At 52.1% G+C, this 15,130-nt stretch overlaps 2 protein-coding genes and 1 long non-coding RNA gene across 16 annotated transcripts in view; 2 read left to right on the top strand and 1 right to left on the bottom strand.

Annotated features, from left to right (window-relative positions):
- LOC132512274 (solute carrier family 25 member 44) overlaps positions 1-14,779 on the top strand; it is a 46,137-nt gene extending 31,358 nt beyond the window's left edge. For 5 of the 14 annotated variants that reach the window (XM_060136188.1, XM_060136185.1, XM_060136187.1 and 2 more), the window contains 4 exons: positions 7,826-7,931; positions 8,684-8,784; positions 10,002-10,197; positions 11,721-12,237. In XM_060136188.1, the coding sequence (XP_059992171.1) occupies positions 7,826-7,931; positions 8,684-8,784; positions 10,002-10,197; positions 11,721-11,774 (457 nt within the window). In that variant the 3' untranslated portion in view covers positions 11,775-12,237. Of the gene's footprint in view, positions 1-2,160; positions 2,250-3,580; positions 3,586-4,442; positions 4,530-7,825; positions 7,932-8,683; positions 8,785-10,001; positions 10,198-11,720; positions 12,238-14,233; positions 14,547-14,699 lie in introns of those variants that run through there. The other 9 variants (XM_060136189.1, XM_060136196.1, XR_009538074.1 and 6 more) reach the window with 8 other exon arrangements.
- LOC132512493 (uncharacterized) lies at positions 8,512-13,522 on the bottom strand. The gene is made up of 2 exons (XR_009538206.1): positions 9,112-13,522; positions 8,512-8,980 (listed from the first exon to the last, which is right to left on the bottom strand). It is a non-coding gene; the product is annotated as an uncharacterized LOC132512493 (long non-coding RNA).
- BGLAP (bone gamma-carboxyglutamate protein) lies at positions 12,391-14,992 on the top strand. The gene is given in 5 exon segments (XM_060136202.1): positions 12,391-14,000; positions 14,234-14,272; positions 14,477-14,546; positions 14,700-14,817; positions 14,819-14,992. Coding segments are annotated over 5 exon segments (447 nt in total). The 5' UTR covers positions 12,391-13,936; the 3' UTR covers positions 14,975-14,992.
- The last annotated feature ends 138 nt before the right edge of the window (positions 14,993-15,130 follow it).

Genomic DNA, 15,130 nt, shown 5'->3' with positions numbered 1-15,130 from the left:
AAGGATTCTTTTCTGTCCTTACAGCCTCCTGGACCTTCTGAGAAACAGCTATTCTCTTAAAGCAAGCAGATGAGGCTTGCTATGTTTTGTTATAAATCAGGACCCGCCAAGAGAGGCAGTTGATTAGAGTTGGTGTTGGTGGGGCCCCGGTTGAAGTTAGCACTGTTTGGGGTACCTGTGGCACCTGGCAGCTGTGCCACATGTGTTGTCAGTGCTGGGGGGGCTGAAGGGAGTGAGAGGTGATTGACAGTTCCTAAGTTCTTAGATGCCAGACTGGTCCAGTGCCTGTCCTGGTCCAGTCTTGCAGCCTGAGATGTGCTGCAGAGTGTGATTTGTGTAAACTGACTTAAAGCCTACGTCTGACAGTGACCAAGGAAGGAGAGCTGATTGCATTTGTACATGAACTGGTTGAGTTTTAAACTAGTGGCAGAGACTGTTGGTGTTCATAGGAAACAGTTTTTCACAGGAAAGAGTGGTTTGATATATAAAATGTTCCGATTAAATAAGTGTTTCAGAAATATCTCACCATCTTTGAATGTGCAGATGATGCGTGCTACTGGCAGTGATTAGTTTCTGAAGTGTGGGTATGACTCACCAGACTATGGTGTGAGGCTTCAGCCCCATCATGCTGATTCTCTCTTCTTTATATGTTTCCAGGCCATCTACCTCACTCTATCCCCACTGTGTCTGCCTTGCTCAAGTCGGCAATCACCTCAGCTGTGCCTCCTGAGTCTGCCCTCACACAGCAGCCGGAGGGAGCTTCTAACATACAAATATGATCTTGTCCCACCCCTGCTTAAAACCCTTTTTTAGCTCTTCCCATCATGATATGGTCTAGACTCTATGTGTCTGGCCTACCAGCTTGCAGACTGTGTGTCTTGGAGGCCAAGGCACCTGATCCAGAGCAGATGGTTCCACATGTCCCAACTCTGTGACCTTCGATAAGCTTCTCTCTGCCTCAGCATTCTCATCTGAAAAATGGGCATGGTGATAATAGACCCTACTTCATAGAGTTATCGTGAGGACTAAATGAGTTACTTCACGTAGAGTGCTTAGAAGAGTGCCTGGTTCTAGTCAGTGCTCAGTACACATTTCTTGTTATTACATCTTTATACACAGGCATGTCTGTGCACTCTTCAGCTGCGCTGCCAGGGCCTTCTGTCCTCTGACCGACTCCTGCTGCTCTCATAGGTCTCAGACGTTGCTTCCTCCAGGAAGCCCTTGTTGGTTGCATCACTTGCAAATATTTTCTCCCAGTTCGTAGGTTGTCTTTTCATTTGGTTTATGGTTTCCTTTGCTGTGCAAAAGCTTGTAAGTTTGATTAGGTCCCATTTATTTATTTTTGCTTTGATTTCTATTGCCTTGGGAGGCTGGCCTAAGAAAACATTGGTACAATTTATGTCAGAGAATGTTTTGCCTGTGTTTTCTTCTAGGAGTTTTATGGTGTCAGGTTTTATATTTTAAGTCTTTAAGACATTTTGAGTTTATTTTTGTGTATGGTGTGAGGGAATGTTCTAACTTAATTGATTTACATGTGGCTGACTGACCTCTTATTTTCATCAAGGAACACTTCTGCTTTCTTTTCCCCTCTTGCTTTCTCAGTCCTGGGGCTGAGAAAGGGGGGAGGGGGAAAGACCAAACAGAGAAACCCCTTCCCTCCCCTCCCCTCCCCTCCCTTCCCTTCTCTTTTCTCTGCTTTCATTTTTTAAATAAATAAATAAATTTATTTATTTATTTTTGGCTGTGTTGGATCTTTGTTGCTGTGCACGGGCTCTCTCTAGTTGCGGCAAGTGAGGGCTACTCTTCTTTGCGGTGCGTGGGCTTCTCATTGCAGTGGCTTCTCTTGTTGCAGAACACGGGCTCTAGGGTGCGCAGGCTTCAATAGTTGTGGCTCACAGGCTCTAGAGCGCAGGCTCAGTAGTTGTGGCGCAGCATATGGGATCTTCCCTGACCAGGGCTCAAACGCATGTCACCTGCATTAGCAGGCGGCTTCTTAACCCCTGCTCCAGGGAAGTCCGAAAAACATTTCTTAGTGAAACAGGGCAGCTGTACAGGTGGTGGTTGGAGGGTGGAGAGCATGAATTTCTGTCACTGCGCTCCCCAGCTTCTATCCCCAGCTTCTATCCGTCTTGGTCTGTCTTTGGCCTCCACTCCTTTACTGGTCGGAAACGCCAGTTCTCACCCGCCCTCTGGCGGACAGTCTGTGGAACATGCGTTCAGTCGGACAGCAAGCCGGTTACCATGGAGAAGCCAGGGCTTCCTTTGCACTAGTACATGTGTTTACTTGTCTGTGCCTCTGTCTTTCCATTCTTACACAATTTATCTGCGTATATAAACTGACGGATTGACTAGCCACCAGAGTTTGATTCTGGCCTTAAGTACTTTAAGTTAAACTTGTGTGATAATTCAGTTTACAATGAGTTTTTAGTGCAGTAAAAGACATGCTTTATCAGTGAGTTCAAAAACAGTGATGGGGCTTCCCTGGTTGCCCAGTGGTTGAGAGTCCGCCTGCTGATGCAGGGGACACGGGTTCGTGCCCCGGTCTGGGAAGATCCCACATGCTGCGGTGTGGCTAGGCCCGTGAGCCATGGCCGCTGAGCCTGCGCGTCCGGAGCCTGTGCTCCGCAACGGGAGAGGCCACAAAAGTGAGAGGCCCGCATACCGCAAAAACAAACAAACAAACAAAAAAAAAGTGACGGTATCTCAGATATTGCACAAGAAGTATTTAAGAGAAAAAAATAGGTTAAAATCAGTTAATGTAGTCATCTCTGTTTTGAAGCAGTAAATGCAGCTTTTAAAAGTTACTTTCGGGAGAGAGACGCAAGAGGGAAGAGATATGGGAACATATGTATATGTATAACTGATTCACTTTGTTATAAAGCAGAAACTAACACACCATTGTAAAGCAATTATACTCCAATAAAGATATAAAAAAAAAAGTTACTTTCATTGATGACAAATGTGGTCCTTTTTGTGGGACCACAGTGTAGCCTTTTCTTTGTAGTGGGGGCCAATGGGTTCTTCCTGCATATGCAGTTGCAACCAAAATGCTTTTACTAAGCCCCTGCTTCTGCAGACTTCTCAACCCTGGGAAGCCAAGTTACTGACTGTGTTCTACACTTCTCAGGGGGTGGTGAGGACTGTTCCTTTGAGAATAGTAATAATAATTGTAGCTAACATGGAGCATTTCCGGGTGTGCTCTGCACTGTACTAAGTATTTATATATGTAACCTCATTTCATCCTCACAGTAATTTTGTGACTTATGGATAGTTATTATCTCCATTTGACAAAGGAGGAAACTGATGCTTATAAAGGTAAAGAAGTTGTCCAGGATCACTCAGCTGATGAGGGGTAGAGGTAGGATTTGAACGTAGGCAAAAGGACAGGCAGTCTTTAGAGCCGTACACTTACCAGCACAAAGCTGGATGGCCCCTTGTGTACCCTTGGAAGGCCGAGGCCAGGAGACCGTTCCAGCAGAGGGCAAAGGGGGGCTTGGCAGAGTGGCCATTGGGGATGCTCTGAGAAGAGGACTGCTCTGTCCAAGTAGCCCAGGCCCTGGTACCCTGGAGTCCAGGGTAGGGGAGGTGGCTGGGAATGGACCAAGCCTGAGGCCAGGCAGCCCAGGTCTCAGCTCAGCCCCAGTCGCCTGGTCTACAGCATGCCTTGAGTGTGCTATGTATCTAACACTGTTCTGGGTACCCTGGAAATCCCAGCACCATTGCAGATGGCGTCCCTATCCACAAAGACATTAGAGTTTACTTGAGAAGATAAAAGTTGACATTTGGAGGGGGTGGCAATGAATGTTTTCTAAAATGCATCACTTTTCCTGTTTCTCTGTGAATGTATGTTTTCAGGAAATTCACAAGGGCATTCACAGCATTCCCAGGTCTGCATTGTCTCCCCAGAAAGGAATCCCTGGGGCTTGGGGGGAGAGGGAATTGCATGAAGTTGATCAAAAGATACAAACTTCCAGTTATAAGATAAATAAGTACTAGGGATGTAACGTACAACTTGATGACTACAGTTAACACTGCTGTATGGTATATGTGAAAGCTGTTAAGAAAGTAGATCCGGGCTTTCCTGGTGGCGCAGTGGTTGAGAGTCCGCCTGCCAATGCAGGGGACATGGGTTCGTGCCCCGGTCCGGGAGGATCCCACATGCCGCGGAGCCGCTGGGCCCGTGAGCCATGGCCGCTGAGCTTGCGCGTCCGGAGCCTGTGCTCCGCAACGGGAGAGGCCACAACAGTGAGAGGCCCGCGTACAGCAAAAAAAAAAAAAAAGTAGATCCTACGAGTTCTCATAACAAGAAAAATCCTTTTTTTTCTTTTGTTTCTTCTTTTTTGTTTCTATTTGAGATGATGTATATTAACCACACTTATTGTGGTAATCATTTACCAATATATCTAAGTCAAATCATTATGCTATATACCTTAAACTTACAGGGTGCTGTATGTCAATTATGTCTCAATGAAACTAGAAGAAAAGAAACCTAAATGTCCATCGATAGATGAATGGATAAAGAAGATGTGGTAAATATATACAGTGGAATATTACATAAAATATATACAGTGGAATATATATATATAAATATATATACATATAAATATATACAGTGGAATATTATATAAAAAGAAATGAAATTCGGTCATTTGTAGAGATGTGTATGGACATAGAGTCTGTCATATAGAGTGAAGTAAGTCAGAAAGAAAAACTAATACCATATATTAATGCATATATGTGGAATCTAGAAAAATGGTACAGATGAATATATTTGCAGGGCAGGAATAGAAACGCAGACGTACAGAACGGACATGTGGACACAGTGGGGGACGGGGAGGGTAGGATGAATTGGGAGATTAGGTTTGACATAAATACTCTACCATGTGTAAAATAGACAGCTAGTGGGAACCCTGCTGTATAGCACAGGGAGCTCAACTCAGTGCTCTGTGATGACCTAGATGGGTGGGATGGGGGGGAGGGAGGTCCAAGAGGGAGGGGATATATGTATACATATAGCTGATTCACTTCACTGTACAGCAGAAACTAACACAACATTGTAAAGCAATTATATTCCAATAAAAAAAGAAAAGAAATCACTTTCCTCCTGGCCTCCAACCTGGCTGTTCTCCCTCCATGTCCTTGGAGCATATGTTTCCCATCTTGTGTGTTTGTAACAGTGTACATGTTTCTGGGTCCTTCACTTTCACTGAAGTCTCAGAAGGGTTGACGGGCAGCACTGGTGGGCAGAATTATCCTCACCCCTGCCCTGGGCCCTGTCTGCTGCCAGCCGCCTGAACTGGGTGGAGATGCACCCAGCTCAGATGTGCCTGGCGAGTGGGCTGGGAGGAGGAACAGGATCTCCCGTGTTTGAGCCAAACCCATTTCAAGCCACAATTACCCGGTTTCAATTCCAGCTGTGCTTTGTCAGGTGTCATGTATCCCTCCACATTCCTCCATGTAGCCACATGGCTGCGTGGCTCGTGGGGTCAGTGGCAAAACAACAAGATGTCTGGGGCTCTGCTGCAGGTTGAAATGATGCCTGTCATCTTTGTATTGTCCTTTTGGTACCTAGGTTTAGCCTCCAAGGGGTACTGATGTCTAATGTGTACCCTCAGAAGGATGAGAGACTGTCACCCTTACCCAGAGGTGTGCTGGTAGGTGCGTACAGCCAGCTCTCCTGAAATAAAGCCCTGGCTTGCAGTGTTCGCCAGTTTCTGAGGTGTAAATACGCCTAAGCTTACCAGCGTAGCATCACTACACACAGTAGAGAAGAGATGGGCAGCAGCACACCTGTTTCCACAGATCGAGACCACAGATGGAAACAGCTTCCAGAGCAGAGTAAAATGTGTAGAATGATTAGGAAGTCATATGTTTTGAGCAGTTAGTATCTTTTTTTTTTAAATAAATTTATTTATTTAATTTATTTATTTTTGGCTGCGTTGGGTCTTCGTTGCTGTGTGCGGGCTTTCTCTAGCTGTGGCTAGCGGGGGCTACTCTTCATTGCGGTGTGTGGGCTTCTCATTGCGGTGGCTTCTCTTGTTGCGGAGCACAGGCTCTAGGTGCGCGGGCTTCAGTAGATGTGGCTCGTGGGCTCTAGAGCACAGGGTCAGTAGTTGTGGCTCGCGGGCTTAGTTGCTCTGCGGCATGTGGGATCTTCCTGGACCAGGGCTCGAACCCATGTCCCCTGCATTGGCAGGCGGATTCTTAACCGCTGCCCCACCAGGGACGTCCGGGTACCTTTGTTTTTAATATAATTTATTGTAACTTTGTATAATTTAATTTTCAGTAATGGCTGTGTTTAACAACTGGCTCACAGATTTCCTGGAAATTGAACGGTTATCTCTTACAAGCCACAGTGAGCTGGCCTCAGCACACCACTGCTCTCACACCGCACCTGTTTCAGAAGACATTGTTTTGGGGGTAGGAATTAGGCCAGGAGGCCGAAAGAGCCATGAGAAAGGGAGGACCCAGTAGTGACTCCCTGGGTGTGGTGGGGGCTATGCATGGGGTTCCAGGTACCTAACCCCCTGTTTGTCCAGAGCCCAGCAGCCTGGCTCACATGGCTGAGGGGTATCTGGGCCCATAGCGAAGCGTCAGGGTGGGTTTTTTGTGTTCCAGGACTCCTCCTCAGACACTTTTCGCAGGTCCCTTGAACATTGCTTCATCAGAGAGGGCTTCACCGACCACCTCCCCACTTAGAGGTGATCCCCATGGTACACCCTCTCAGCCCCATGACCCTGGTCCTTTTCCTTCCAGGCACTCTCCACAAGTAATCTTCTCCACATTCACATGTGAGTTTCTATGTTTGCTGCCATCTCTTCCTTACTGGAAGCTCTAGGAGGGCCGTGCCAGTCTCACTGACCCGGAGCACCCAGCACATAGCAAGTGCTCAGTGAACACTTGTGGAGGGGAAGGGCCTGAGAGAGCAGGCTGAGAGACACACACAAAAACGAGGAGGGAGAGGAGACAGCCATTTACCTTATTTGAGTTTCTTTTTCCAAGAAGAACAAGCCGTTGGCAGTGTACTGGCTACCCTTTGACCTTTCCAGCTACAAGGGGTGTATCTGCTGCCAAGTGACAGAGACCTGATTTTAAATGGTGTGAACAATAAGAGAAATCCATTAGCTCACTAACAAGAAGCCCCAAGGTAGGGTTGCTCCAGGTGGGTGTTTTCAGCAGCTCGACGATGTTCTCAGAGACCCGGCTTCTTTCCCTCTTTCTGCTCTGCCTCCTTAGGGTAGAAACTTTGCTCTCAGACCAGGCCCTCCATGGTTGCCGGGAGCTAGAGGCATCACCTGGATATAGTCATGCCCTACAGACATCAGTTCCTTCCGGTGTGGCTCTTTTTAGGAGTAAGGAAACCTCTCCCAGAGACCACATGTCCTGTCCTAACGCAGCCCTGCAAGGGGACTAGGATGACCAGAGATTCTCAAAGTGGAGTGCCCAGACCAGCAGCACCAGCAGCACCTTGGAGCTTGTTCAAAACTGAGGAGGTGGGGCCCAGCGATCTGAGTTTTAACAAGCTCTCCTGGTGATTTGGTGCTTGGTAAGGTCAAGTTTAAGAACCACGGCTGGCCCAATTGTGACCCACCCTTCAGAGGGTGAACTCAACTGGGGCTCTGCTGAGAGGAAGTGGGGAGACTGGTGGGGCTGAGCCATCCTCAGAGACTGGAGCTGCAGATGAGACACTTTGCATCTACTGCCTTTAACCAGCACCATGAAGGAGACAAGGCTCAGAGTCCTGTGATGAGGGGCAGGGCTGCCCAGGCAAGAAGAGCCTATGACTCTGAACCCCCCAACCTTTGCCTTCTCTCCTTACCCCCAGCTACCAGAGATTCACTGACTGTTACAAGTGCTTCTACCAGTTGCAGCCTGAGATGACACGGCGCATCTATGACAAGTTTGTAACTCAGTTGCAGACATCTATCCAGGTGAGTGGCAAGAAGCCCAGCAGGTACTATTGGCTCGGGTCCTGCCTCCAGATCGTCAGCCCCCTGAAGGCAGGGACCCTGCCGTCAGCCCCTCTCTACCCTCAGTCCCCGAAACTGTCCTCTGTGCCCCCAGGCTGCAGTGGCCATCATCCGTTCCCTCCAAATGACAGGGGTGTCTTGAATGCCTCTTGTCTCATTGCCCTGTGTTGTAATTGAGTTTATAGTTGTTGTCCCACCTGACCTTGTGAGCTCAGCGAGGGCACGCCTGGGTCCACTCCTCTGTGTTTCTCCAGCACCTGGTGCAGAGCCTGGCACAGAGGAGGCATTTAGCAAATTGTTGAATTCATTGGAACTGCATACCGGAGGGGATACAGAAAAGGACAGGATTCCATTCCTGTCTTTAAGTGATCCCTCTTGGGAGTTTAACTTCCATGCTGTCACACTCCAGAATGGGCTTCGTTAGGCATCAGAATGTATGTGTGCTGTCCGCAAAGGGTGCTCAGCTGTGGGGACAACAGCAGGGATGCAGCCTTCAGAGATGATGTGCAGGAGGAGAGGCTTGCTGCAGGCTCTTTTTAAATGTATTCTATTTTATACTTTATTTTCTTAATTATAAAAGTCACATGTAGAAAAGTTGGAATGTTTGTATAGAGACAGAACTTAAATTAGCTAAAATTTTACTAAGTGCCGTTAGTAGTTCAGCGTATGGAGTTGTCTGGTATTACTATAGCTCTTTCCTCTTTTCTCTTCAGGAGGAAATCTCTGAAATCAAAGCGGAGGGAAACCTGGAAGCTGTCCTGAATGCGCTGGATGCGATTGTGGAAGGAAGCAAGGACTGCGAGGAGCCGGCTTGGTGAGAAGGGTGATGCCTGCCCCCCGGCATGGACAGGTGGAGAGGACCAACACCAAACAGTGACCCAGAACAGAGAGACAAATGCATAGCCCCTCTGGGGCAGGAGAGCTGGGGGCAAGCGCATGTAGTCCAGGGGGTTGAGGTGACTGGGATGAGAGAAATCTTCCCAGGGAGCTCATTTCAGGACCCATCTGGCCTGCAAGAGAGAGGGTAGAGGGAGTGGGATGAGGCACAATAGCGAGGTTTGGAGTCTTATGTCGATTAGTCTGGCCCAGGCATCTGGTTTTTATTCATTTGTTCATTCAACAAACACTTAGAAGCACTTACTATACGCCTAATACTGTTGTAGATGCCGGAGATTCAGCAGTGACTAAGACACGAAAGACCTTCTCTCCCGGGGCTGTCATTCCAGTGGGCAGCCCTGCTGCCAGGTTGTTCTGGGCAGGATGGAGAAGGAGGCCCTGGGGACAGGAGTGGAGAGTTGAGGCCACCGAGATGGCAAGTGGCCTGAGCTCCTGCCTCCTGCCTCCATTCCCTGCCTGAGTAGAATCCTAGGTCAGGAGGAGTAAAAACCTTTTTTGTGCTTTTCAATTTGCTAATGCTTTGTGACATTCATAACTTAAGAGAATTAACTTTTATAACTGAGAAAGAATTTTTAAAGAACCTACAGTGGCTTCTACCCCACTGCCCATCAGAACTGGCCTATCTCCTCACTCTGGGCACTCAGCACCCCCTAAACTCTTGCCTCCTCAGACCTGTCTTTCCTTTATCTTCTCACATTAGCCAGCCAGGGCCTCTTGGGGTCTGGGCCTGCTCTCAGGCCGCCACCTTCCCCATCTCTCCAGCTCACAGTCCCATGGTGTGGATGCACCAGCAAGGCACATGGTCACAAGGACTGAGGAAATCATCTCCAGCCCTGGAGGTTTACAGCTGGAGGGAGTGTCTGTGGATGAGGAGGAGGGCTAAGGTTTGGGTTGGTGAGAAGAGGAGAGATGGGTTCCTGGGAGCTGAAGCTAAGGGACAAGGGGTTAGCGTCCCCTCAGGAGCAGGAGCCATGCGGTTGGATCTTGGGAGTGAGAGGGACTACAGGAGAGTCCTGGAGAGCCAGCCAGCTGGAGGCTGAAGGTGGGAATGCCACTGGCTGGGTTTGGAAGGAGAAGCCTTACCCCACACGACGACTCTCTGTCCCCACCCCTGCGCCCCCTGCGGCCCTGCAGGCGCCCTAGTGGGATCCCAGAGAAGGACCTGTGCAGTGCTGTGGTGCCCTACTTTCTGCAGCAGCGGGACGCCCTGCAGCGCCGTGTGCAGAAACAGGAGGCCGAGAACAGGCAGCTGGCAGATGCCGTCCTGGCCGGGCGCAGGCAGGTGGAGGAGCTGCAGCTGCAGGGCCAGGCCCGGCATCAGGCCTGGCAGGTGAGTGTCCCGGCCCTGCCCTCAGGCACGTGCTCCCCTGCTGCAGCCGAGGAGAAAACGGGCCCAGGGAGGGCAACTGACTTGCCCAGGGATGGCTCCTCCATGTCAGGATCAGGGTTAATCCTCTGTAGCCATGGTGGTTCTACTCCATGTGATCACTGCCCAGTACTTTTAAAATGTGTACAGAGAATGACTTCTAGAGCCGTCAACATACCTAAGATATATCCTCCATGCAACAAATACGTGTCCTTTGAGGGTGAACTCAATTTCTGAAAGTGGCCCACAGTCACTTGGGGCCAAGTTGTTGAATAAGGGGGAAGAGAGTAATCAGGCTGGATGACGCAGATAGCACGTGTGGCCACAGAGTGATGAGATGGACTTTCTCGCCGGCTCAAAATGCAGTTCCAAAAGAGGGTTTCTAGTGGGCTTGAATGGTGGCCCATTATTGGGTTCTGCTCATCATTTAGATGTCCGACTTATGTTTACCTGTGGCCACTCGACAGCTCCCTTCCTGGGGCAGACCCTCCTATTCCCGAGGGGGATAAGTCCCCAGATCCATGGCTCTCAGGTCCCCTGGTCTTCTTCCCAAGACCAGTCAGGGGCAATCTGAAGGCCCTGCCCCAGCCTCAGCAAGGCCCCAAGCCTCAGGGAGGCGGCAGCAGGAGAAAGGCTGGTGCCTTGCTCTGCTTCCTCTTATCTTCACCCCCTCAGCCTCCTCCTGTAACACACTGGCCCTGGGGGTGTGTAGTGTAGTGTAGTGTAGTGCAGTGGCCCAGGCTCTACACAGCAGACACCCAGGTGGTATAACCGAGGCCTCAGCCTAGTGCCGTCTCCTGGGACAGGTTCCACAGTTGAGAGTTGTGTCTCGGGTACTCTCGGGGCTGCCTTGCTGAGTCCTCCGGCTGCTCTGCCATTGGCGCTTCATCACCATGAGGCCAAGGGTCACTCCCCTGTCTAGGCTTTGGCTTCCAAATTGGCCAAGTAGTGATCCCCAGCGCCCTGCCAGCTCTGACATTCAGTGCTTCTATTTTAAGAGGAAGAAGGAAGCCCCCTGCCCTTATAGCCACACCTCTCCCATTACAGCTACAGATGCTAACCATTGTTTGAAGTGGGTCAGCTGGATTGAGTGTTGAGTGCTGAGCCCTGTGTGGGCTCAAAGAGCCCTTTTTCACTACAATTCCCATGTCTGTAGCCCAGCTGCAAGTCCACTTAATTTAAGAAAGTTTCTCTGCTAGAAATCTCCAGTGAGGTCAGAGGATCGGGGGACACTTAAGGGGCCCTTTTTGAAAATCGGCTCTTCTCTGGGGAGGCCCAGCCTAGGTGGCCATGGCACCCAGCCTGCCATAAACAACTGCTGAGTGGGGCGGATTTCCTAATATGCCCTGCTGGGCCTGTGATATGAGTTTCAGATCCCTTCCTTATCATCCTGGGGGGAAACCCAGGCCTGGAGTCAAGGACAGTGGAGGGAAAGCATTTGGATTTTCTCATCTCCCAGTCTGTCTGTTCTCTCTCATTGGTGTCAGGCTCTACACAGAGAACAGAAGGAGCTGGTGGCCGTGCTGAGGGAGCCTGAGTGAGGAGGAGAGGGCCCGGCCCAGGAGCAGAGGGCAGTCAAGGTCAAGGGCCTGTGGTCCAGGATGCTGAGCCTGAGTGAGCTGCCTCCGAGAACAGTCCCTAAGCAGTGATGAAATTTGCCGGAGAAGGAGGCCTCAGCTGTCTCCACTGCCGTTGTGCCTCTGGGGCTCCTTTGGGGTCAAACACACACACTACCTTCAGATTCCTCCCTGTTTTCTTCTAACTTTAGGATTCTTGGCCAGCTCCCGCCCTGGGAATTAGGCACCATGCTGCCTCTCCTTTAGGTTCAGGCCAACCCCCCACCCTACCCCCATCATACATATTGCCTATTCCTGAGCCCTCCCTAGGACCTGGCTTGGGGAATCTGTATTCAGTTTCCACTGATTGCCCCCTTGCTGGCCAGCCCAAGGGCCCCTGCCATGTTCTCCCCACATCCGCAAATAAACTTCCTTCACTACACTGTAATCGGTGAGGATGCTCCCTCTGCCTGGGCCTCTCCCAGGACTCTCCTAGGCCAAGATCCCACCCTGGACTCCAGAGTCCTGGCTCCAATCGAGGCCCCAGTTGCAGGGCTCTGAGAGCCTCCAGGCTGGGGAGGGTTGGTGGGGGGTGTATCTGACCATCTGTATGGAAGGGCAGTGAAGCCCCTTGTCACAGAAACCAGGAGCCTTGGGTTCCCTGAGGCCAGGACAAGCTGCCGGGGGGGTGTCACTGTCCATGCGCCTGCCCTTCTCTTTGCCTTGGGTTGATTCTGAGAGGCTCTATGGTGGGCCTCCCTAGGTGTTTGTTTGCGCCTGGTGAGTGCTCGAACATGGAGCAAGTGGGCCCTCCAAATGGCTGGGGCTTTGTCCTCTGGCTTCTCACAACCCCCTCTTCCCCAGCCAGGGCCACAGGGCATCAGGAGTGACTTAGCCAAGGGCAGGGTGGGTGTTTCCTCCAGACTGGAGGGTGAAAGGAGTGGGTGTGGGTGGGGGCAGAACTTTCTTCCCTGGCGAGGGCTTCACCCTAACTCTGTAGAGAGAGGCCTGGTTGGGTCTGTCTAGGAGCAGCGGGGACACTCGGGAAGATGGCAGGGTGGTCCCTGATCATCAACCCCACCCCCCCAAGTTGAGCCTAGTGGCTCCTCTCTCCTCCTGGACACGCCTAAACATCCAGCCACCGGCCGTGGGGTGGAGGCAGCGGTGCTTCGTCTGGCAGGTCTCCACCTGGTGAGTGGGTGGTGGGGGAGGACACCCTCCCTCTTCTCCAGGCTGAGCTGAGGCAGAAGTGGCTTTCAGGTCTGGGGTGGCGCTTTTCAGGCTGGATGTTCTGCCCCTCGGAGGACAGGTCCCCAGGGTTGTTGGCAGTGGGGAGGCTGTGAGGGCAGGAAAAGGATCGGGGTGGGGCGGTCAGGAGCTCAGAGGTGCGAGGGGCATGGGGAAGGGGGTTCCCACCTCAGTGCCCACCTGGCCAGTCGCAGACAGAAGGGCTGTCCTTACCTCACACCTGGCCACACCTGTGTTGGCTTTTGGCTCTTGGCCCTATGCTGCCCCAACCCCTTCCCCCGTCCCAAGGCTCAGGGCCTGAGCAGAGTCGAGCCGCCCCCATGCCAGGCCTGCTGTTGAGGTCTCTCTGGGGCAGAGGCCCTCGGGGTGAATGAGGGCATTGGCCCTCCCTCACTGAGTTTGGCTCCTGCCCACAGGGCTGACAGTGGAAATCAGCCTGTGGGAGGCTGTAGCCCAGCTCTGTGCAAATCTATTTTGGACCTCTGGGCCCCCCTTCCTCTCTAGGCTCCCCCTCCTACCCCTCCCCGTCTGCCCCGCTGGTGCTCAAACTGAGGCTGGGGCTCCGAGGGAGAGTGAGTAGGGGCTGGGAGACCTGGGGCAACCCCCTTGAGGAGGGGCTGGGGACCTTGTCTGGAGGCTGGCACTCTTGGACTGAAGCCCACCTTCCTCCATCACTCCCAGAGGCCTGCCCAGGCAGCCGCAGCTCCAACCACAACATCCTTTGGGGTTTGGCCTAGGCAGTTGACCCCCAAATAGCCCTGGTAGATTCCCCCAAGACCCGCCCGCACCCTTGCCTCTGGGGCACAGCCCAGAGAGTATAAAACAGTGCTGGAGGCTGGGAGGGGCAGACCAGCTGAGTCCTGAGCAGCAGCCCTAGCACAGCCGCTGACAGACACACCATGAGACCCCTCATGTTCCTCGCCCTACTGGCCCTGGCCACACTCTGCCTCGCTGGCTGGTCAGGTGAGTGCCCCTACCCCTGCCCCAGCCCGCGGGAGCTGCGAGGGGAAAGCACCATGGCCTCGCCTCTCCTCACCCCTTCCACTGGCAGTCCCTATTGGCAGTCTAACCACCTTTCTGTGGGCTCAGTCCATTTGCCCCCACTGCTGTCCTTGTGGAGGGAGAGGAGAGGAGAGGGGAGGAGAGGGAGAGCCCTAGGGATGAGCAGGGGTGAACTGGGCTCCTTTTTCTTGCAGATGCAAAGCCCAGAGATGAGGAGTCTGGCAAAGGTGCAGGTATGAGGCAGGGCCTGATGGGAAGCTGTGCCCTGTATCACTCAATGGTGCTGCCCACTCCCAGCACCCCTGTCTCACCCTGGTCCCCTCAGTCCCATTCTCCCCTCCTGCCCCCTCCCATCTGGCTCTCAGGAAGGCCAGCCTACTCCCCACCTTGTCCACCCAAACTCAGAATCACCTGACCCCTGACCCTCTGCTCCACAGCCTTTGTGTCCAAGCAGGAGGGCAGCGAGGTGGTGAAGAGACTCAGGCGCTACCTGGATCATGGGCTGGGGTGAGAGAAAAGGAGGTGCTGGGCCAGGGCCCTGCATCTCCAGGATGGGCTGGGAGGAGCGGCCGCTGTGGGAGGACTCTGGAGCCCCAAGTGCAGTGGGAGGAGGGGCGGGCATTTTGCATGGAGGCTGACGCCAGTGTGTTGGGCTCCCAGAGCCCCAGCCCCCTACCCAGATCCGCTGGAGCCCAGGAGGGAGGTGTGTGAGCTCAACCCCGCCTGTGACGAGCTGGCTGACCACATTGGCTTCCAGGAGGCCTATCGGCGCTTCTACGGCACAGCCTAGAGCTCTCAGCCCTGCCGGCCTGGCTGGCAGCCCCCAGCTCTGGCTCCTCTCCGGGACCCCTCCCCCTCCCCTCTCCCTGACCTCCCCGCCCGGCAAGTGTGAGATCCCAGCAGCTGGGAGCATCATCCCAGCTGCTCCAGAATAAACTCCGGAAGAGGAACTGGTGGGGCTGTGATTCTTTGTCCATCTATGGAGTGTGAGGAGGAGGTATTGGGAGGATGGGGAGTGGAGAGGTTTTATCTTTTTCAGTCCCAGAAAGTGCTTCCCAAAATCTGTTGTTGAGTTATTTATTTATCCCTGC

Source organism: Lagenorhynchus albirostris, chromosome 2, assembly GCF_949774975.1.
Source record: "Lagenorhynchus albirostris chromosome 2, mLagAlb1.1, whole genome shotgun sequence".
NCBI lineage: Eukaryota > Metazoa > Chordata > Mammalia > Artiodactyla > Delphinidae > Lagenorhynchus > Lagenorhynchus albirostris.
The sequence above is the reverse complement of the archived record's forward strand: the minus strand, read 5'-3'. Positions and strand labels throughout refer to the sequence as shown.